The sequence below is a fragment of the Drosophila subpulchrella genome, chromosome X (genome assembly GCF_014743375.2).
Source record: "Drosophila subpulchrella strain 33 F10 #4 breed RU33 chromosome X, RU_Dsub_v1.1 Primary Assembly, whole genome shotgun sequence".
NCBI lineage: Eukaryota > Metazoa > Arthropoda > Insecta > Diptera > Drosophilidae > Drosophila > Drosophila subpulchrella.
In genome coordinates this window covers 5,531,750-5,554,909 of record NC_050613.1, presented here as the reverse complement: position 1 = coordinate 5,554,909, position 23,160 = coordinate 5,531,750, and the positions used below count along the sequence as shown (strand labels likewise).

Genomic DNA, 23,160 nt, shown 5'->3' with positions numbered 1-23,160 from the left:
GCAGCTATTATCACCGAAATTCTTTATGAATGGGGGACTTTTTTGCGTTTATGGGGTAGATTACAGCAAATTAAATCAATAAAGTTAAATACATCTTTTTAGAAAGAAGGGATTAAAACCATTTTTAATGCATAAAATCGAAGGATTGCAAAGTTATCAATAATACAGCCAAATCTACCAATTTTGCAGATTAATGCAAGAGCAGAAGTTACCGTTTTGCCGAAATTTTACCATTTTGACATTTTTTTCTAGTGATGATTACAGTACGCAAATGTTCGAGACAAAAATGTTTAATTTCAAAAAATTACAAAAATGTTAAATAACATACTTAATACCAAACAAATCCAAACCAAGCTATTTTAATAACTTATGTGATTAGTTCTAGTTAGAACCAAACAAACTGCAACAACAAATTTCTTGTTACCGTGAAAACACTGTAAATAACTCATAAAGTTGGTATATTCAACCAACAACATTTTCATTTGTGTACAAAAATGTTTGATATTAGTTTTGATATTATTTTTTTTATATTTATAATGGAGGTAGATTGGTTTTCTTTATGAAAATAAACGTTTGTTTGTTTTGTCAAAATGGCTTTTCTTTTTTTTTTTTTGCGATTTTTGATATATGTTTATTCTGGGGTACAAAAAAATAATTGAAAAAAAAGGAAGGACGGTTATGTGCCCGCTCAGATCCTCACCAGAACCTCGTAGTTCTCCAGACGCACCTCCTCGCCGCCGAAGGGGATGTAGATGCAGCCGTGCGAGGGATGGATCTTGCCCACACTCAGGCTGTCGCAGTAGATGGCCCTGCCGACGTAGAGCGGCTCCCCGTCCACATTCGGGCCGGAGGACAGGGCTCCGGGAGCCACGTTGCCATGGGAGGCCGGCACCCATCGGAAGCCCGATCCGGTGAGCACCTGGACATCGGTGAGCTCGTGCTCCGCCTGGGCGTAGGCGGCATAGGCCTTGCCCTTCGCCGGCACCACCTTGGCGGGCAGCAGATCCCCGTTCCGGAAGACCCTGCCCACGTAGATGGTGTCCCCATTCGAATCGTGTCCCGCCACCAGAGCGCCATCAGGGATATCCGTTGCTGTGGTGTCGATCCAACGCTCCGGCTGGCTGAGCACCTCGTAGCCAAAGATCTTCACCTCATCGGAGTCGTAGGGGATGTACAGGCAGCCATGGGAGGGATGCACCTTGCCCATGGTCAGGCTGCCGGCATGGTAGCCCCTGCCCGCGTACAGGTACTCCCCGTCCACATTGCGACCCACCTTGACGGCGCTCGGCGGCACCTCGCCGTTCTCCGCCGGCAGCCACTCGTAGTTGTATCCGGAGAGCACCTCGTAGTTCTCCAGCTCGTGCTCCTCCCGGGCGTAGGCCACGTAGGCCTTGCCCTTGTTGGGGATCACCTTCGCCGGCAGCATGTCGTTGTGGAAGAAGGCGCGGCCCACGTAGATGGTGTCCCCGTCCGAATCGTGACCGGCCACCACGGCGTTTGGCGGCACGCTGCCGTGGCTAAAGTGCATCCATCTGTGGTCTGCAGGGTAGTGTAAAAACCATTGTTACCTATCAACCTTTTCAAGTGTGTGACCCAAGCTGGGAGACTTTCGGGGATGAGGACAGAGGAAAATTGAAATTGTTCGGATATACGGATATATAAAAATTGGGGAGGATTGGCACCCATCAGTGGTCTTAAAAATTTCAAAGAAATAAGAAGTGTTTCAAAACCTAATTTATTTATTTTGGAGTTTGTTTAGCGAAGGATGAGCACTTGTTGTGGTGAAGACTTTAAACATTGACAAGATATTCAGGAATTAACGTCAATAATTTAAAATGTGTTCCCTACTAAACAACATTATGCCATCACGTACATATCGTTTTTTACATTCAAAATTAATTTGCATAATTTATGTATAAGGAAATAAAGCTCCGGGTTAATAAAAAGTTAATAAAAGTAAATGAATTTGATTGTATGTTAACATACTGAAACTCTATTTCACTTTGTGTTTGTGAAAAAAAATATCCGAATAACGTTACACTTCACAAAGTATAGTTTTGAAATGTTGGAATCGTGGCAAATATAATTACAGCCTATAATATTAACTGATATTATTCAATCTCCGTATGGTCAAATGGTTTCTTGTTGTGGCATCTTTGCCTTCGACTTGATTACCTGTCATTTTCTTGTCCGTTCTCCAGCAGCTCCGACTTTCAACTGAGGTGGTGGTCGATTTAATGGCCTTTCCATGTTTCCGGCAATATTGGTGATAGGGCTTATCGGGAGCACACATGCCCAGATAAGGGACCGTACCTTTGATGACTCAGATCTTGTAAAGCGCTTGCTGCAATTCTTAACGATTGGCCAGTTCGATGAAAATTGGGCTTAACATTGGCAGAAAGAGAAGTTGAAGGGTTAATTACATGCGAACTGATAAAATAAACACAGGCAGTGGTGGAAAATCGGAAGTAATAGCGTCGGAGTTTTAAAAAACATGTTTTTAAATAAGTACCTTAGGGAAAATAATTTCCTTTCATAAGAACGTAGAACAACTTCCATGTAAATGATTTTAAGAACTTTTTTAAGTTGAATTATAAACACAATTTTACAATTTCTCTAATATTAGGCAAATTTAACCTTATTTTAACTTACTTATACAGTGTATTTCCTTATGCTGACCAGCTTTATTTCTATTTGGTTCGCCGCCTTTCGAGTGCTCTAGACCCCTATATCTCCATTTACGCACCCAGTATTCCCCCTTCGCACAATCGCAGAGAACCGCTTGATCCTTTATTTATTTCCCGCATGGACTTTCTAGCATCCGCTTTTCCGCATTTCCACTCGTCCACGCACTCCACTTATTTGGTGGTCGCTGGCTTTGCGTTTCGAGTTGCTTTTGTTTTCCCAGCATTGTTGCCTTTCAATGATTTTTCTTGTTTTCCCTTTCAAGTGGATCTCAGTTTTTGTTTGTTTTTTCGCCCATTTACAACTATTTGAACGAGGGAAAATGTGGAAAGCTGGGCGATAAAGTTAAGGGGGGTCGCTGAAATTGCTGTGCAAGTTTTGCACCTGTTTACAGTGGCCTGCGAATTCCAAAAGGGGTGGGGGGTTATTAAGCTTTGAGTGGGTACCTGGGATCCCCGGTTTAGCCCTCCCTTCAAGCAAACCAATTAACCTTAGAGAAGTCAAACTTGGATTAATTTCAGGTGAATAAACAAAGTATCTGAAATTCGTTAAAATGTTGCAGTTTTATGTTCGTTAAATCATGTCTAGGAATTTGGTTATTAGTTGTAAAGGATAGTTTACCAAATCAATATTGTGAAGTTACATTGTCCTAGACCTTAAGAGTAGCGTATATTTCAAACTAAATTTTTGAAACTGTTAATGGGGTTATGTTTTTATTCAAAGAGTCTAATGCTTTTTTACGCTCTACCTGCTCCCAATACTCGTTGCCTTTTTTCCTAGGGCTTACCCCATTTTAGCCCCTTTATTTTCTCCCTCATTTCTCTGTTTAACCAACTTAATTCCGCCAAATACATTTTAATCATTTTCACAGTGCCTCGAACTAAGTTCCTTTTTTTTTATTAACCCCTTGCTGCCCCAGCCCATCTATCTGTCACGCTTTCCGCTCTCGATTCGCATCCGTTCTCCATTGCTGGCCGCTTTGCTGGTCCTTCCTACACTTGGCATAAATGTGGTTCACAGTTTTATCAGCAAACCAGTTAATCAAGTTTTAACAAATTTAAGTTTTTTTCAATTTGTTGGAAGAACATAAGCCTATCAGTTATTTTTAATAAGTAATATTATTGTTTTGCCGTTTAAAAGATTTGAGTATATGCACTAGCGATTTTAAAATGTACTATATTGATTTAAGTAATTGCCTTTACATTTTAAATCTTTATTGTGTGCTGTCTATTGTGTGTTTGTCGGCAGAGTCCCGGCAGTACAATAATTCCATATCCTTGAAATTATTCAAATAGTGCAGTTTCTTCTTTTTAGTGTTTAAATTGCTGGAACTACATTTTATGTATAGATATTGTTAGTAACTTGGTAAAGAAACTATAATTTATTTTAGTATTTTTAGGCCCCGCCCCAGCCAGTCCTCTTTCTTTCCAGTGTATCTGGACCGAGTTGCAGTCGCGGTTTCGCTTTGTGGCCGCACAATGCGGCAGTTTTTCGAGGCTTGCCAGGGGGGCCGACGGAAGGGGCTTAGGGCTAGGTGCATCCTGGCTTGGGGGGCATGACCGGGGGTCAGCCTCACACATATTCGCAGTGTCTAGTCGTCGCCGGTCACTCACGTTGGTCTGCGGTTGCGACGAGTCTGGCTTTGGGCTTAGATTCCTCAGCTTCTCTGCCATATCAGCTAATGGATACAGCGCTCCACGTGAACCCCCGGGAACCCCCTTTAACCCCACAGAGACCCCGCCCACGAAAAAGTAGAAACATCAACAAACCAAAGCCAACCAAAATGTGGAGCATTCGGTGGATTTAATGGAGCGTTTTCCAGCACTTTAAAATGGTTCAGCTTTAACATGTGGACAGGGGCGTAGATGGAAGGGGGCCAGAGAGCACCTAATGGCAGTCATCTGGTAATACGTAATTAGGGGCGGGGTTTCAGCTGCAGCCACAGCTTAAAGTCTCATCAACGAGTCCGGCAATTTCAATTGTTGCCCAGGACTTTTTGCAATTGGCATAACCAATGAGGCGGTGGTTAAGGGGGGCCCAAGCGGGATAAAAAGGGTTTTTAAAGAGGGGGCTGGTAAGGGGGACTATAAAGGGGATCCGGAAATGCTGCGGGGTCACTAAACTGCAGTGTGTGTATCCTGGGCCCATTTATGATTTGTGAAAAGTTTCGTGGGCACCGATGAATGTGGTTTCATTACCATCTCCACACTCAGGACAACTTTCATCTGCCATCGGGGTGAATTAGTTGCAGGAAGTGGTAAGGACAGGACCATCCTAAATTGGGGTGCCATAATCGAAAATCGAGTAATTTTGTGATTTAAAGGCCAGTTTAATGTGGCTAAAATTTAAGTTGGAATGCGATGTATGCCTAAAAAACGTTCGGTCTTGTTAAACGGAGACTTGGGTGAACCCCCTTAATGAGGCTTCGCAAGAAAGTATGCATTATAAATTTGTTGAGGATAAAAATAAAATAAAATGGCTTATAGTATATATTAATTTAGATATGAAAAAAATAACAAAATCAATATAAAAGTATTTCAATTTTATAATAATATTTTTAACAATTCTCTTATCTCAAACAAACACTCCTCTTAACGAGATAAAATGTCGTGACGATCGCACATTCGGCATATAAAAGTTCTAGTACCAAATTTTAAAACGAAAAATTATGGTACATTTGACTGAATAAATACATTTGCTAACATTTTATCATTCCGCACTTTGCAATGTGAAATGGCTGTGTAGACTGTGTCAAATGAAAACATATCAGAATATGTACTTATATAATTGTTTTTATTCATTTCATTTTATTGGGCTAGGTTACAAACCATAAATATGTAGAAGCTCACATTTTTGAAATATTTGTACATGTACATTAGGGTGGTCCAAAAAATGAAAACTAGCTCTCACCAATTTACATGGTATATTAAGGTCTGTAAAAAATGTAATTTAAAATATAAAAAAATTTTGATGAGATTTAGACCTTGCGAATCGTCCTCAAAGTTTGCTTTAAAATTACTCATACGACATGTGTTCCAGCCAGAACATTTTTCGAAAAAATCGATTTCCCAATCCCAACTTTGTCAACATTCTAAGCTCGGTCAATATTAGTAAGAAATGGACAATTTTGAAATGTTTTTGGTTTGGCATCTAAGATCCGAATTTGACACAACGCATTTACCATCTAAGAGATCCGTATTATCTAGGGTCCTCTATAGGACTAGATTTTCCGGAAAAACTTTGTTACAAAGCGCCAAAGATGTAACACAAATGCTAGTTAGCATTTGGAGTCAAAGGGGTATTCCAGTCCGGCCTCACCATCATATTATTAAATCCATATCGCGGCTTCACAAATATTATTTTAGCCTAAAAAAAAATGTTAATATAAAAGGAGAGCCTTCTTTGTCCTTCCTCATTTGGGTATATAAGTGTTTACAGAAGGTCCATTTATGAAACGGCTATTTTCAAAAATAAATAAAACTATTTGCAAAATGTTTTAAATGACTTATTATGCAACTCCAGATTTTTTATACCTTATTATCAATATTTTCAAAAATTAAATCCAATGTACATTGTACATATGTATATCACAGAGTAACATTTTTACACTTAGTGTAATTTGTTTTTAATATGCTCTCTGCGGCGTTCAGCATTTTCAGCTGGCTTTTTTCAACAACATAGCATTTAAAAAATATGAATCCATTGGTTGACCACTTCGCACAGCTGGAGAAACCATATTACAGTATTTGAGAACTATTACTGTTGTACAGGCTAATTGCTGCTTGAAAGGATCAAAATGCGGCTGCCTTTTCGGAGGATCCACCAATATGGACACAAAGGGGAACTTTTAATTATACATCGCCCCAATGGCCTCCATTCAGTGGACTCCGCTTTTCCGGCCATATCCTGCCAGTTTACATTTCCCGGCTCATTGCGAAACTCCTCAGCTCAACTTGAAATGCAAGTGGGGATTGGAACCGAAGGAGGGGAAACCCGGGGTGGAAAGCCAGTATAGCATTTTACAGCTTGATTTCCATTTACCCATTGAGTTCTCTGTTTGCTTGCTGCCTTCTCTTGGCTTTTCCATGATTTTCCATGGTTAAGACTCAACTGGTGGCTGTATATATAAATAAATAAGACTTTAAGACTTCAATTGACTTACAAAAATTCTACCGTTTTGGCGAGAAATTTAAAAAAATTTAAGGGTTTAATTAAAATTATAATCCTTAATGGGATAAATTTTCCAAATTTATATTAAATAACTATTTCAAAATAAATAAACTTTTTCCGTGCTTGCAAGACATTGGTGTTTTCCGAAGTGCCTGTAATTAGGACAAGCCTTTTTATTGGAATGCTTTCCTCCAGCATCTTGTAAACCCTTTAGCAACATCTAAGGCAATAAAACCAAGTTTATTGCCGCACCCCCATGAATATTTGTCCTTGTAGCTCAACTTTTGTCCCAAAGGAGCAATCGCCAGAAATGTGTTTCATTGTTGTTTATTTCTTTTGCAGCTATTTTGTAGTTGTAGTGTTTAAAAAAAAGTTTACAAATAAGAAAGGCATTAATCCAGTTTACGGAAAAGTTTAGCGGCTGGGCTCAAGTTGCGTTCGCCTAACATATGTGGCCATATTGAGTGTTTTTGATGATTCGACACCCTTTGAAACGTGCTACTTTCTCTTTGAGTTTATCAATATCTTTTTTGCACTGGAAATAGTTTTATAAATTTAAGCGATGGTATTATATCTTACGAACTAAAATATTTTCAAATATTATTTAATATATTCAGATATTTTATAGTATTTTTTATTCGCTTTTAAGCAAAATATGGCCAGTTAAATATAAAAAAAATATATTGTGAATACTCCATAATTTTTCCCATTGATCAGATATAACCATCGCTCTTTTAGAGCTGGCCGCTCAGCTCGTCGTCGAAATCGGAGGTGGGGGGCGTGTCCTTGACATCCGCCCGCACCGTGTACTCCTTCTCGTTGACGCTGTAGTAGATGTTGAAGTACCTGCCCGACTGGATCCTCATGGCCAGGTAGCCGGTCTGGCCGAGATCCTTGGCGGTGCGCTGGTAGATCACATGTCCGCTGCTCAGGATCACCCGCATCTCCTGCGAGCCATCGTCGTTTTTCCGGGCATTCTGCCGGAGGATCTGCACCAGCTGGGACCTCAACGGATTGCCACCGGGCTTTAGTCCCGGCAATTGAATGAGCGGCTCACAGCGGCAGCTGAGCTTCTGGGTGAGCGGACAGCTGGTCTGGGGATTGGGTGACGAGCCGCCGATTTGCCCCGGTGAGACAGGAGCCACTGGAGCCACTGCGCCCAGGCCCAGATTGCCCAGATTGAGGCCACCGAGAGTGCCGAAGCCGCCGTTCAGCCCGCCCAATCCCAGGCCGCTGATCAGACCGGGCAGCCCACCTACCCAGGTGCCGATTATGGGCAGATTCTGGCCAAATCCGGGCAGCCAGCCGGACTGCGGCTGCTGACTCTGTGCGTTCGAGTTGGAGGCCACGGGCGTCACCACGGTGATGGGCTGCAGCGGCTGCAGCTGCTGGAGGGGCGGCAGGGGCTGCAGCGGGGGGTTCACGCTCAGCCCGTCGAAGAAAATGGGGAAGTTGCCACTGGACCCAGCCAGGCTGGTCTGCCCGCCATTGGCAGTCTGAAAAATGGTTATTAAATTTAATAAAAAATTCATAAATGCATTAAAAACATTATTATTATTATTATCTAAAGCTATCTTATAGATACAACTATAAGCTAACAGAGGGTTGATCATAGAGCTATAGCTGCAATGGGCCTTAAGATATATGTATACCTAAATGGTAGGTTAATTGTTGATTATCATTATTATTTGTACCGTTTTATATGTTTACATTGGTACTTTACTTATATACGTTACTTACTAACTTATCATAAACGTTTTAATTTAAAGTAAAATTATGGAAATTCCAAAAAAATGTAATTACCAAAATTGATTTTGATCTACAGAATTATATATTTTTATATTAACATTTATAAAGAAAATATATTCCAGAAATTGAAACATTTTGTTCTTCAATTTATAACTTGTTTCCTTAAATACAAAATCTTAAGAATCTTTAAAAAAAAGAGAATTTATAGGGACTTACCAATTGGCGTTTGTCACGGCGATCCAAGGACTTCATGGGACTATCAATCTTGGGCTTTTCAGTGGTGGTGGCCATGGGTTCTCTGGTGGTTGCCATTGTGGTGGTTGAAGCCAGTCCTACGGCAATCACAGCCATAAAGATAATCAAACTCAGTTTGTTGGCCATGTTTCCAAAGACTTTTTTTATTTTTCTAAACTATGCTTTAGGGGTTATTTTCTATGAAGTACTCTTCCGATTCCTTGAAGATTGTTCTTTATCAGACTTTGCTTTGATTCGCTTTGATGTTGTGACCAGATCCCCCAGTACTTATATATGATTTCAGTGCTCTCATATTCTGTCGATGTATGATGTTCAGGAGTGCATTAAATGAAACCAGCTTTGCCAAGAATCGATATGGTTTTTAACAAAGACTTAATTGAAAAAAACTGGATTTGCTCACACAGAATCTGGGTCAGCATTTAATAACGCCAATATACTTATTTATATATTCCTGCCCAATTACAGCATTTTCGCTTGAACGTTTACGGGGCTTAAGAACCACATTAATTTAGATATACACGAAGATGGTACATGCAATTACTGACTAACCCATATCTGCAGGTTTGCAGGTGTTGTGAAATTAATTTTCAAAGCCAATAGAACAATCAAAAGCTTACTTATATCAGAGCCATTGTTTCTCAGTTCTACCAAAATTAGTTCCTCACACTATGCACATTATTAAGATTTTCGGTTTGAGGCTTTTGATGCAAGGCAGGTTTGAAGGTGTCATCGTTTATTAAATGACAAACCTCAGGGATTCCCTCTAAAAATAATGACACTTGTCAAATTTATTGAACATAAAAACAGAATTTATTTTGATTTCATAACTAAGATGCAATTTTCCCATTGCTAAAGTATACATATATTTTTATTCTTTAAACATAGCCTTAGTTGACCACATATAGCGATATCAGTTTTTTTCCGACTAAAAATTCCCAAATTCGCTATTGCTCATAAGGGGCTCGCATGAAAAAACACAAAATAGGTACACATTTCTTGAAAAATTGTCTGAGGCTTGTCTGTCCAGCGGCCAAAATCAAATCAAATTAAATTTGTACCAAAAAAGTAAGGAAAAAGGGAAACAAAAAATACGGGAGTACGGGTAAATGTTTCGTTTGCATACAAATTTCTGTGTAAGGTTTTCAATTTTCCTGAAGGGAGGAAAAGCAAAATAAAACAAGAAAGGAAGTTAGCTTCGGCAAGCCGAAGCTTATATACCCTTGCAGCTATAATTATTAAATTTAAAAACACAAAAAATGATATTCCCAATAGTATAAGATAATATGTCAAAGAACACCGAAGCTATAATTTGTTTCATATTATTTTCCTACCAATTTTCCGATCGTTCCTATGGCAGCTATATGACATAGTCGTCCGATTTTGATAAAATTTAATTCGAAATTCAGAACTAAATAAAAAATGTTATTTCCAAGCGTTAGAGGTTATATGTTGAAAAACACCGAAGCTATAATTTTTTTCATATTATTTTTCCACAAATTTTCCGATCGTTCCTATGGCAGCTATATGATATAGTCGTCCGATTTTGATAAAATTTAATTCAAAATTATTTAAAAATTGTTATTTCCAAGCTTAGGAGGTTATATGCTAAAAAACACCAAAGATATAATTTTTTTTCATTTATTTGTCCGATTATGCCTATGGGAGCTATAAGATATAGTTGTCCGATCCGGCTGGTTCCGACTTATATACTACTTGCAAAAGATATAAGACTTTTGGGAAAGTTTCAGCCCGATAGCTTTAAAACTGAGAGACTAGTTTGCGTAGAAACGGACGGACAGACGGACAGACGGACATGGCTAGATCGACTCGTCTAGTCATGCTGATCAAGAATATATATACTTTATGGGGTCGGAAACGTCTCCTTCACTGCGTTGCCAACTTCTGAGTGAAATCAATATACCCTCTGCAAGGGTATAAAAAGTAGAGTGAAATGAACAAGTTGTTGACAGCCTCTAGCTGTTGTGGACTCATAAATCAAAAAGTTTTCGACAAATTGCGCATTAAAGACGTCCTTGGTTTAATTAAATTAAAATTAAGTTATATATAAGCCTTGAAATTGTTTTAAGTTCGGATCAGCACAAATGAACCAGAAATTGAAATTCCAAATTGATTTAAAATTAACCGGTTAGATGGAAAGCAAGCTTTGAAAATAATACTTTAAGATATCTTTAACAGAATATAGAAAAAGACGACGAAAAATCACCAGCATATAAACGAGGAAAGTCGGGAAAAATAACAAGAAATCCAAGTCATCAGCAGCAGATGCACCAGCCATGGAAAATCTCATTATAAATGACACTGTTAAAATTACAAAAACGGAAGTGTAGAAAACAACCATGGACATGGCACCCGAGCTCATGAGATTACGTTCATTTAAAATACTAAAAAAGATTCAAAATAAAAACATGTTCAGTAACTAAACCAATGAACTTCGATCACCCCTTGAACAAACAATCTCCGAAACAAATACCCATTAGCACATTTATGAGCTCGCACACATTACTGCGCCTGTAAAGATTTCAGCAGCCCGGAAACCAAGCTCCTCGCCTCTCAATATTCAATTACCGATTTTCATCATCAATCAGTATTTCCTGATCACTATGATGCACTTTAATCCTTGTGGGGTGGGGGAGGTTATAAAATTATACAGCATTGTAGGTAGTTCGAAAAGCAAGAACAGTTGCTCTTTATCAAGGGAGTATTCCTCAAATTATGTTTTTAAATTGCTTAGTTAAATTGGTTGCTAAATAGAGAAAATGGAATTAAAAAACGAAATGTTGTATGACTGCGCAGTGCTGATAGAAGGAAACGGTGCGTATGAGTAATGTTTTCCATGATGCATTTTTGGCTTATAATTTTTTTTAAATATATATAATAAAATATCCCTAAATGTTATTTAATAATTCAAGAACCTTTCCCCATTTATTGCTCTTGACTGACTAATTACCCACCCAGTCAACTTAAACAAAATACAATATTTATTTAAAGGCTTCATTTGAGGCCAACACTGATTATTACTGTTTGTTATTGGCCCTTCTCCAAAGTTGGCCGCTTAAAACCAGCTTATTTGTCGCTCTGGCGCATAACGGTACTGTATCCATATATATATTCCTGATGTCTAAAGTGCTGCTGACGATGATTCAGTTTGATTCGACTTGAATTCAGCTGCAGCGGGTGCGGCAGCGGCAGCGGCAGCGCCTTTGATTCGTATAAATACAAGTCCGGGCCTTTTGGCATCATGCAAAAGGCAAGGAAAAGCGCCCGCAGACATGTCATCAAACAGAATCCGGCCGGAGTTGGTCCTGCTGCTGCTGCTGGCGGCCACACTAATCCCTCTGCTGCAGGCGGGGATAGTTGGGGATCCCAGGGAGAGGGACTCAGACTGGGATCCGGACACCGCCATCACCACCACCCTGGATCAAAGCCCCTATACGGAGCAGCAGCTGGAATCGGAGACGGAGCCCGCCGTTCAAGTGGATGGCCGACGCATCGACTGCAAATTGACTTTCGATGCGGCGACAATGGACTCGTTAGGCTGCCACAATGAGGGGGCGTTGCCGGAGGGGAGGGCGTGGCTGGGGTCCGGGTCCGGTAATAAGCCGGAGGAGAAGCCGGTGGAAAATCCGGACTGGCAGCGCCACTTGAAGTCCCCGGACAGCCAGCCCATCTATGAATTACAATTGGTTGTTTGGCCCAGTGACATCGAGGATGGTGATGACTTTAGTCCGCCGCTGGCCACCACCACCAGAAGGACCACAACAACAAGATCAACAACAACCAGCACCACCCCAAGGACCACCAGCACCACCCCGAAGCCCTCCCAAATTGGGACACCTATTGAGCAAATATGGCCATTGTACGAGGATCAATTGGTTGTATTTCCGCAAATGGACTTTGAAGAGGAGAATCTTGATTATTTCTTCGACGAAGTGGCACCACCTACTTCACCGCCCACCTCGGCACCACCTACTGTCCGACCGGTGACCCCTAGCCATCCCACGGGCACGCCCACACCCACGCCCATTTATGTTGTGCAAAACTATCACGTCATTCACCCTAACGGCATCGAGGAATACAAGTGAGTTTGCAAAGATTAACAATTCAAATAAAGGTAAGAAACATAAAACGAAATTCCTTCTTTGGGTCAATCTTTTCACTGACGCCTTAGGGATATACCTACACCCGTATAAAACTTCTTTAACAAAATAATATCACTGTGGACGGCAGTACACGTAGTGGCGAAGCGCGCAAGAGAGCGTGCGAAGACAACTGGTCCGATCGTAACGAGTGTTCCTTCAATCGAAAGGTATCGCAAAAACTAAGAAGATTGTATACCAAGACTTTCGAAATATAGATTTGTTTGGGAGAAAAAGCGGTGAAAGTGTAAAAGTAAAAATTTAGAAAATTGGATCTGCTGGACACGGCGGGAATAAAAGCCCTCGGCTGTTTAGCTAGTTTTATTTTTACTGAGAATACGCGTCGAATGACACCTCATTTGTTGAAATCCGATGTCCCGTTCAAAAGTAATTCAAAAAACAAGATTGTTTTCTTCTTCCCAAAATGAAAATGTTTGTCCCCTTGTTTGTGGGTTTGTATGCATCCCATCTTAGTTTTAGGGTTTTAGAAACCCTATGGGTGTATAAAGCAGCTTGAAATAGAAAACGTTTGTTCTACGACTTTTGGAAAAACCCGCTAGTTTAGCGAAAAATAAAAAAAAAGCCAGATTTAAAATGCTTATAGTATCTAAACAACTAATGCTACAGAAACGTGCTATATATCCCTGAAAAGATAATTTAATTTGCTAAATATCCTTCATATAGTAAAGTTGTCTGAATATAATAGATTTAGAGTTATGACAAAAAGTTATTTTTTAAAACCACTTTTTGACTATTTTCTCAAAATTGAGAAAATAAATAAACTATATTAAATTTATGTATTCGGCACGCTACAAGAGAAAATGTACGTGTTGGTAAATAATTATTTACTGTTGCGGGCCGAAATCATAAATTTAATTTAGTTTATTTTGTCGAATGTAATATCATTTTTCGTCACAATGGTTGATATCAGAAATTTTTGTTAAAGGCGCGTTCGCCACTACTTCTTACCTCGTTAAGAGGTGTTTTTGTTTGATTTAAAATAGAGCCGTTTTCTTTTTTTTTCCTTCCTTTCCTTTCCGAAAATCTTTCTACGTATTTATGAAAAATTTGATATTAAATGTAACAGTTGCGGCATAAAAAGCATCATTATACAAACGTGGTTTTAAGTTATTTTGTTAAAATGGTGAAAATGAATGTTTCAAAAGCTTTTTTATTTAACAAACAAATAACTTAAGAAAAAAACAGGATCATTTGTGAGGCTTTTATCAGGAATCGAAAATACATCTCGTGGGGGCTAAAAAAATCTCACGGATAGAAACTAGAAATTCTAAAGGGATTTGATAAAGGGATAAAGGGATCAGGGACTAGATACCAAACAGAACCAATGATACCAATGAACCAAGTTTCCTGATCAAGACAAAACATCTAAAATAGGTAAACATTTTTCGGCTTTCAAGGTAATAAAGGTCTAGTGTTTTTTTTTGCAGATTGCAGTTATATTTAGCATGACCAACAAACGTTATTCAAACAAAACATGATAACTCATAGGAAAATGATGAAGTGAGTGCGCCAGTCCTTCAGTATCAAGGTCACCAAGTGGTATAGAAGGGCCCAGTTTAGCATCTGTTCCATGGCCATGCCAAAGATGACACAGTAGCAGACGAGGGCGAAGACCAAGTTGTGCCAGTGGTCCTCATCATGCACGTAAGAGATAGCCCTGAGCTGGGTCTTGTAGCCCAGGGCGAACTTGGTGCAGCAAACATAGCACCAGGGCAGCAGTGCCCCCCAGTAGATCATCTTCGCGTATGGCGAGCGCCAGCGCGTGCGGATCGCCAGATAGGGCGACATCGCCAGGACGGTCAGCCCCAGGGCCACGAGAGCGTTGTACAGTAGTTCTCTGTAGTGGAAGGTCGCCCTGGCATCCTCCTCGTGGCCCAGTTGCCACTCCACCTTGACCAGGGGAGTCGCCGTGATCGCCGTGAGCACCGCCGTTGAGTAGAGCAGTTGGTTCAAAATCGTGCGTACCATTTCGTCGATGCTGTTTCAAGAACTTGGGTAAAAATGGAAAATTGAAAAAAATTTCAGATTCGTATCGGTGTGGAGATGTTGTGAGATATGTTAAATGGCCTACTATGATGTAACGTCACGATAGAAGAAAGGAATCTAAAAGCAGGGCTTCCATGCCTGGCCTTTTTCAGGGCAGATCTACTATTTGTAAGAAATAACGAGAAAAACTTTCTTTAAATTAACGAACATTCTTTTCGACTTGTCCTTCAAAACTTATTCCCCTCCAAGAAATTACTTAATTTTGTAAGCCTTTAAAGGTAGAAACTTTGTTTGCGTATGTACAACATTTAAACACTCACTTTACTCAGTTTCAGTACAAAGTCTCAAAAGTAAAGAAAATCTCAATGGAGTACATCAAAGATGATCGAAGACCTTGGGTAAAAACCGTAAAATAGAATAAAATAGAATAATAATCAGAGAGCAACACACGACGTAGGAATTTAGTTTGTAATTTGTTTCGGGTTGGAGTTATGAAATATGTTATATAGCCTACTCTGACGTAACGTTATGATTGAAAAAGAGAATCTGAAAGCGTATGTGCCAGGCAGGGCTGCCATTGTGACCTTTTTTGGGCCAAATCTATGATTTATCGTTAGATTTACTACTAAGGAATACTGCGATTCCCCAAGAAATTACTTTGTATTTGAAGCTTTTAATGGTAAAAACTTTGTATGCGTATGTCCAACATTTGAATACTCACTTTACTCAGTTCCAGTACAAATTCAAAAAAGTAAGGAACATCTAAATCGAGTAGATCAAAGATGATCGAAGTCCTTGGGTAAAAACCGTAAAATATAATAATAATCAGAGAACACACGACGTAGGAATTTAGTTTGTGATTTGAATCGGGTTGAAGTTATGAAATATGTTATGCAGCCTACTTTGATGTATCGTTACAATCGAAAAAGAGAATTTGAATGCGTACATGCCAGGCAAGACTACCATTCTGACCTTTTTTTGGGCCAAATTTATTATTTATTGTTAGATATACTACTAAGAAATACTGCGATTCCCCAAGAAATTACTTTGTATTTGAAGCTTTTAATGGTAGAAACTTTGTATGCGAATACGATATTTAAATACTCACTTTACTCAGTTCCAGTACAAATTCTCAAAAGTAGGGAAAATCTCAATGGAGTACATCAAAGGTGATCGAAGACCTTGGGTAAAAACCGTAAAATAGAATTATAAACCCAGAGCAACACACGACGTAGAAATTTAGTTTGTTATTTGTCTCGGGTTGGAGTTGTTATGAAGTATGTTATGTAGCCTACTTTGATGTAACGATATGATTGAAAAAGAGAATCTGAAAACGTATATGCCAGGTAGGGCTGCCATTCTGACCTTTTTTGGGGCAAATCTATTGCTGTTTTGTAAGATATACTTCTATACTATATACTAAGAAACACTGCGATTCCCCAAGAAATTACTTTATATTTGAATCTTTTAATGGTAGAAACCTTGTATGCGTATAAGGGACTCAAATACTCACTTTACTCAGTTCCAGTACAAATTCTCAAAAGTAAGGAACATCTAAATCGAATAGATCAAAGATGATCGAAGTCCTTGGGTAAAAACCGTAGAATATAATAATAATCAGAGAACAACACACGACGTAGGAATTTAGTTTGTGATTTGTATCGGGTTGGAGTTGCTATGAAATATCTTATGTAGCCTACTTTGATGTTTCGTTACAATCGAAAAAGAGAATCTGAATGCGTATATGCCAGGGGTGCCATTCTGACCTTTTTTGGGCCAAATCTATTATTATACCCGTTACTCGTAGAGTAAAAGGGTATACTAGATTCGTCGGAAAGTATGTAACAGGCAAAAGGAAGCGTTTCCGACCCCATAAAGTATATATATTCTTGATCAGGATCACTAGCCGAGTCGATCTAGCCATGTCCGTCTGTCCGTCTGTCCGTCTGTCCGTCTGTCTGTCCGTCCGGATGAACGCTGAGATCTCGGAAACTATGAGAGCTAGGCTATTGAGATTTGGCGTGCAGATTCCTGAGCTTCTTACGCAGCGCAAGTTTGTTTCAGTAGAGTGCCACGCCCACTCTAACGCCCACAAACCGCCCAAAACTGTGGCTCCTACAGTTTTGATGCTAGAATAAAAATGTTAACTGAAATGTATTGTTCTCATCAATACCTATCGATTGACTTAAAAAAAAGTTTGCCACGCCCACTTTTACGCCCACAAACCGCCCACAAACTTCAAAAAATCGTAAATATGAACGTGGATATCTCGGAAACTATCAAGGATAGAGAATTGGGATCTCAGATTTAGATTCCGTAGCCTTGTGCGCAGCGCAAGTTTGTTATGAAAATATGCCACGCCCACTCTAACGCCCACAAACCGCTCAAGCCTGTGGCGCCCACAATTTTTATGCTAGATACAAAATTTTAACTGAACTGTATTGGTCTCGTCAATACCTATCGATTGACCCAAAAAAAAATTTGCCACGCCCACTGTAACGCCCATAACGCTTAAATCTATCTACCGCCGATAGGTGGCGCATTTCAATCTCGCTTTGCTGCTTGCATATCTCCATTTCCCTTTGGTCCCTTTAGCTGAGTAACGGGTATCTAATAGTCGAGGTACTCGACTATAGCGTTCTTCCTTGTTTTTTGTTATTTTTGACGCTTATAATGGTAGAAACTTCGTATGCGTATACGACATTTGAATACTCACTTTACTCAGTTCCAGTACAAATTCTCAAAAGTAAGGAACATCTAAATGGAGTAGATCATTGATGATCGAAGACCTTGGGTAAAAACCGTAAAATGAATAATAATCAGGGAACAACACACGACGTAGGAATTTAGTTTGTTATTTGTTTCGGGTTGCAGTTGTTATGAAATATGTTATATAGCTTACTTTGATGTAACGTCACGATAGAAAAAATAATAAACGATAGGTGGCGCTATTTTTGTTAGCAGAGTAACGGGTACCTGATAATCGAGGACGTCGGCAATAGCGTTTTCTTTTGTTTTGTAGTATTAATTACTTAATATTTGAATATGATTACTCACTTTTCTCAGTTCCAGTACAAATTTTCAAAAAAAAGAATAAAATGCAGTACATCAATGTTGAACAAAGACCTTGGGTGAAAACCTTAAAATAGAGTTATACTTAGAGAACGACGCACGACGACGGAATTTAGTTAGTTACTCGTTTCGGGTTGAAGTTGGTGTGAAATATTCTATATAGCCTAATTTGATGTGACTTTACGATGGCAAAAGGAATCTCAGAGCGAATGTGCCAAGCAGGGTTGCCATGTCTAGTCCTTTTCAGGGCAGACCCATTATTATACCCGTTACTCGTAGAGTAAAGGGATATACTAGATGCGTCGGTTAGTATCTAACAGATAGAAGGAAGCGTCTCCGACCCCATAAAGTATATATATTCTTGATCAGGATCACTAACCGAGTTGATCTAGCCATGTCCGTCTGCCTGTCCGTCCGTATGAACGCTGTGATCTCGGAAACTACAAAAGCTAGTTGGGATTAGGCATGCAGAGTTTATTTCAGCAAAAATACATTTAACTGAGATGTTTTGGTCTCATCGATACCTATCGTTTTTTTAATATACCTTCAATTTGTAAACTGCCAACACTTTAAGTTTCCTACATATTTCATGTATTGTTTAGATATCTTACTTTGGCAAAAGTTAATTTTAAAGCATAAACTTATGTATTATTGTACTTAAATTATTATTACATCAGAATAAATGTCTGTTTTGAATGTAGTGAAGTAATTCGAAGCAAATACGGGCGAAATCTCAAGCGGATATGGCGATTTTTATAAACAATTTTCGGCAATTGGCTATTAATGATAGTACACAAAAGTGCTTTAATTGCTTTGGTAAAATATATATTATAAAGTAATGTTAGGGAGCTCCACCATTTACATTTTAGTTGGGAATAGTTAAGGATTAATTCAACTAGGAAATTCTATGCATTTATATGAATTTGAAATGTTTTAGTACGCTTCTGTCCATTACGCTTGAGTGAGTACTAATTTCAAATACAGCTATATCTTGAAATGTGGAGTTATTCACAGTGACCACTATTTAGCTTTCGCGTTAGAACTAACACAAGTATCGCCGATCGTTCCCGGCATATCTGTGGTCGACGCAGCCATAGCCATACGACTCTGACGTTTCATTTCCAGCAACTTCTTTCTTTGCGCCTCGCGCTTTAATGCCGCAGCCGAACTTGATGGAAGATCCTTCGAGCCATCTGCAGTACCGTCGTTGGTCTTTCTGGTTGCTTTCACTTGCAAGACTCCAATCTTTGCGGATTTTGTTGTCCTACGGGTTACTGGGCCAATATTGGCTGACTCGGGCAAGCGCTTCCACCCATTGGCCTTCAAATGCTCAATATCAGCGAAAACAGCGTCCAATTGTTCCACCTGCAACGAAACCATGTCCCAGAATCCTTGCAAATCGTCAACTGTTGTTGGAAATTTATCCTCCGGCGAGGGATTTAGATTGCTGTGGCAGAGGCCCTCGAACTGTTTCATTTTCTTCGTTACCAGAAGGCGGGCCTTGCCCGACGCCGATCGCAGTAGTCCAAAGGTATCCTCGGTGATTTTTCGATTTGCAGACAAGGAGTCCGCATATTTTTCAGCGAGAGTAGCCATTGCCAGCAGACGCGTTTGTTCGCCTTTCAGGATTTTGAGAAAGTAGTTTCCGTCCTTGACAGCTGCAGTGAGATTTTTTTCAACGCTGCCGTGTTCCTCTGGGGCCAAGGTGACTAGTTGCTCGGATCTGCTTGAATCTGAAAGAGCTTTCGAGTCCTGTGGGGATTCCATCTCGCGCTGTCTTATATATGACCGCCCTGTCCAATGAGATGGCGACGGCACGTGACTTGTTTATATTCTGACAGACCTTAGAATAATAGGTGGTTAGGTTGGAAATGCCAAATAGCTGGGCTTTTCATCGGAAGCTTGCGAATTTCTAGCGGCGGTATTGACATAGGAGCTCGGCTCTCTAGCAGACTCGACAGACTCAGGCGACCCGGAATCAGAATACAGATGATAACAGCGCTCCCGAAAGTTGACAGTGAACTCGTGGGTGATGTTTTTTACTGAAAGCGGCGTGGGGAAGTTTAGGCTGTTTAGCATCAAGTGAACAGCTGCCAATAGAGTCCAAGCTGCGATCTACGAAAACCTTGTCTTACGCAGCCAGCGAAAAAAATTCCTATCTAACAAGAGTCAAATCGTCTACGGGCGGATTGAAACCAGTACAATACATGATAGACCTATAAAAAGTTTTCCACACTCACTTTAACGCCCTCAAACCGCCCACGTAAAAATGCAATGACGTCAGAGCCAGACAATAACAAATGTATAACATGCCTAATGTGTGTGTGTAAATAGTTGCAGGCCCAACTGCGCGGCAAAGCGACCCAGTCGGAAATGCATTCCAGCACCCGTTCTTTCATCATGGAATGGCACCGAAATCCTGTGCCGAAAGTGATGAGTCTTCCCGTTCTATTTACACGGGTGCGGGACAAAAAAGAACGAGTCTCTTGCATGCACTTAGGTGCATAAATTTGGACCTATATGTACCAAAATGGTACGTTCTGTAGGCATTTATTTGGAATGCGCCTATAAACTGTACCCAGGAATGCACCTATACGCTTTCAAAAAAGAAATGTCTGTAAGCTTTTTAGGGAATACATAAAACAGGTTTTAAATTTCTTTTTTTTTAATTTCAATTTTTAAGAACGCAACTAATGTTTAATCGGAATCGGTCCCCTTCTGTACGGGGTTTGCTGCTTCCTTCTTATTTTTTGTGCTTTAATCATTAACGCAGTCCAGTCCTGGGTGTCCCATCCTTTTTTAGCGATTCTGAAAGATATAAAGAAAATTGAATATTATATATTTATGTTCATGTGTATTTATATTACAAATATACAATTTATTTATTTTGGCACAATTACACTGTATATATGTACAATTTACATACAAATAATAATTATTTTATTTAATTTATTCGTTTTTCATTTATATGTTCATTGAAAATTGCCCAATGTACATTTGTACAATTGTACATATGTGTTATGTTATTTGTACTTCGAACTTAAGTATGTACAATATACATTGTACATATGCCTTTGCAGTTTTTTTGTTATTACTCTATTGTGTTCATATTGAACTACATTATCTACACTTAACATACCTGTGAAAATCTTGATGCAAAATTGGTGGCAGAGAGCAACAAAATTTTTCAAAACACGTGGCACGAACTTCACTTTTCAGAATGCAGAATGCATAATGCAACTGACGAAAAATGCAAGAGACAAGAAAAACTGCGCGCTTCCTTGCATGGTTCCTTTGTCTTTATTATTTGTTTGTCAAGAGAACAGTACCGAAAAAACGATCGGATAAAAACAAACCATTCTCGGCAATATGAACCAGGATGCATCATATTTAAACACATCTAGAAAGCAACGCATTGCAATGCACTTAGCACGTACATTTGCCTTGGAAAATGATCATGCGTTTCGCATTACGAAAAAAAATGTGTTCTAGAACTATTTTTTTCGGAATGCGTTCTGAATACACTATGATGAAACACATCCAGAACTAGATCTAGAACTATTTTTTTTGGAATGCGTTCCCGAACTTACGACTGGGGAAAAGCGCTGCCGGCGCTTAGAAAGAGTAGCGCACTCTACTTATTCTATTGACTAAATATCAATTTAAGCAATTTGTCCTTTTGGTCTACCCCTATCTCTCCAATAAACTCAATTTAAATTTAACTTTTATCAATTTTCAATTTTAAAGCTGAGAAAAGGCTATCTGATAGTCAAGACACTCGACTACAGCGTTCTCTCTTGTTCTTTGAGTGCATATATTTTGCCTTCCATTTGAACTAAAATCTTGTTTATTATTATGAAATGTATACAGATTCCTAAAACTTGCCTCTTTATTTCAGATTAGTGATGAGCAACGGCCTGGTGAACTACAAGAAGCTGTACACCAAGAAAGTGGGTGACCAGGTGGTAAACGTGCAGGAGGGCTACAATTCAGTGCCCATTCCCGGACCCAAGAACCAAATCCAGACGCAGTACTACATCGCCGACGAGCGGGGCTACAATGTCTATAGAAGTGAGTCTGTCCAGAGCTGACATCAATAGTGATTGTATATTACATTTTTCCGCCCCAGTCGAGCTCCACAATCATCAGCCAGGGTTGCCCAAACATTTGCATTACAAAGCCACAGAAGCGACCAATACGTGAGCGAGGAAGGCCAGGATTTTCAAATGGCGGACACAGTGCTCCTCAACACGATCAATAAGCAACACCACATTTTATTTTTATATTAACTTAATTCATAAATTTGAATATATTTGCAATGGTATTCTCCAGTTCTTGGACAAGAATATGATTGAGAAAGTATTAATAACATATTTCATTTAGAAAAACAATTATGCTGATATATAAATGAAAAACACACTCTTAATAGTGATACAATTATAATATAATCCTTTATTGGATTTTCTCCTGGCATATTTATTTTGACCCAATGTTCTCTTTGTGGCAAGCGAATGGCGAAATAAAATGTAATGCCCACAAAATGATTTGCTGTATTTTTTGTTTGTTTGTCGCTCTTGGTGTTATGTATCTTTTTTTTTGCTGTTTTTGCGATTGCTGACAGGTCTGATCTGTCTGTATGTATTTTGTTTTTCCTCTATTTTTTTTTCACCAGATTCTGCAAACATTGAATGTTGTTGTTTTGCCTGATTCCTATTATATTTGCTGTTGCTTTCTCAATCGCAGTGTTGCTGATTGCCATCTTTGGTTGCTGCTGCTGCTGCTCATACTGCTGCTGCACTGGAAGAAAAATTCTAAATATTTAAAAAAAAAATCTTTCTGCTTGCTTTGATTTCCTAGTTGCATTTAAGGTTGATGGATGGTCAAAAGTATTTACACAAAACAAAAATTAAATATACATATAATTTGAACTTACTTCATGTACATTTTGACATCAATGGTAAGGTCATTTATATTTCGTTTGAATGATACAAGACTTTTCTAACCATTCAGTACTTATTGAAAATGCCGAATTTTTGTGAAAATCTACTTTTTAAACATTTTCCAC

The 23,160-nt window shown here is 39.3% G+C and overlaps 4 protein-coding genes across 10 annotated transcripts; 1 reads left to right on the top strand and 3 right to left on the bottom strand.

Moving 5' to 3' along the window:
• Positions 1 to 205: 205 nt before the first annotated feature.
• Positions 206 to 2,293, bottom strand: LOC119558374. Its single transcript, XM_037871890.1, has 2 exons — positions 2,176 to 2,293; positions 206 to 1,539 (listed from the first exon to the last, which is right to left on the bottom strand). Exons 1-2 carry the CDS (start codon positions 2,291 to 2,293, stop codon positions 689 to 691), a joined length of 969 nt encoding a protein of 322 aa, XP_037727818.1. The 3' UTR covers positions 206 to 688.
• A 5,296-nt stretch (positions 2,294 to 7,589) lies between these two features.
• LOC119558373 lies at positions 7,590 to 8,985 on the bottom strand. Its single transcript, XM_037871889.1, has 2 exons — positions 8,821 to 8,985; positions 7,590 to 8,351 (listed from the first exon to the last, which is right to left on the bottom strand). Exons 1-2 carry the CDS (start codon positions 8,983 to 8,985, stop codon positions 7,590 to 7,592), a joined length of 927 nt encoding a protein of 308 aa, XP_037727817.1.
• A 3,164-nt stretch (positions 8,986 to 12,149) lies between these two features.
• Positions 12,150 to 22,186, top strand: LOC119556778. The gene is made up of 2 exons (XM_037869205.1): positions 12,150 to 12,958; positions 21,994 to 22,186. Exons 1-2 carry the CDS (start codon positions 12,150 to 12,152, stop codon positions 22,184 to 22,186), a joined length of 1,002 nt encoding a protein of 333 aa, XP_037725133.1.
• On the bottom strand, positions 14,452 to 17,901 carry LOC119556779. 7 transcript variants are annotated; one of them, XM_037869208.1, is made up of 3 exons: positions 17,740 to 17,901; positions 16,132 to 16,204; positions 14,452 to 15,027 (listed from the first exon to the last, which is right to left on the bottom strand). In XM_037869208.1, exon 3 carries the CDS (start codon positions 15,003 to 15,005, stop codon positions 14,520 to 14,522), a length of 486 nt encoding a protein of 161 aa, XP_037725136.1. In that variant the 5' UTR covers positions 15,006 to 15,027; positions 16,132 to 16,204; positions 17,740 to 17,901; the 3' UTR covers positions 14,452 to 14,519. The 7 variants fall into 7 exon arrangements, with proteins under 7 accessions (XP_037725136.1, XP_037725134.1, XP_037725138.1 ...); XM_037869206.1 differs by lacking the exon at positions 17,740 to 17,901 and adding an exon at positions 16,537 to 16,689; XM_037869210.1 differs by lacking the exon at positions 16,132 to 16,204.
• Positions 22,187 to 23,160: the final 974 nt, after the last annotated feature.

What these genes read in the sequence shown, in the direction of transcription:
- LOC119558373 (XM_037871889.1), bottom strand. Translation starts at nt 8,985, where the DNA reads ATGGCCAACAAACTGAGTTTGATTATCTTTATGGCTGTGATTGCCGTA. An exon ending in GCCGTGACAAACGCCAATTG is followed by an intron (nt 8,352 to 8,820) that starts GTAAGTCCCTAT and finishes ACCATTTTTCAG; the next exon opens with ACTGCCAATGGCGGGCAGAC.
- LOC119558374 (XM_037871890.1), bottom strand. Translation starts at nt 2,293, where the DNA reads ATGTGTGCTCCCGATAAGCCCTATCACCAATATTGCCGGAAACATGGA. An exon ending in AACGGACAAGAAAATGACAG is followed by an intron (nt 1,540 to 2,175) that starts GTAATCAAGTCG and finishes ACTACCCTGCAG; the next exon opens with ACCACAGATGGATGCACTTT.
- LOC119556779 (XM_037869208.1), bottom strand. Translation starts at nt 15,005, where the DNA reads ATGGTACGCACGATTTTGAACCAACTGCTCTACTCAACGGCGGTGCTC.
- LOC119556778 (XM_037869205.1), top strand. Translation starts at nt 12,150, where the DNA reads ATGTCATCAAACAGAATCCGGCCGGAGTTGGTCCTGCTGCTGCTGCTG. An exon ending in AACGGCATCGAGGAATACAA is followed by an intron (nt 12,959 to 21,993) that starts GTGAGTTTGCAA and finishes TCTTTATTTCAG; the next exon opens with ATTAGTGATGAGCAACGGCC.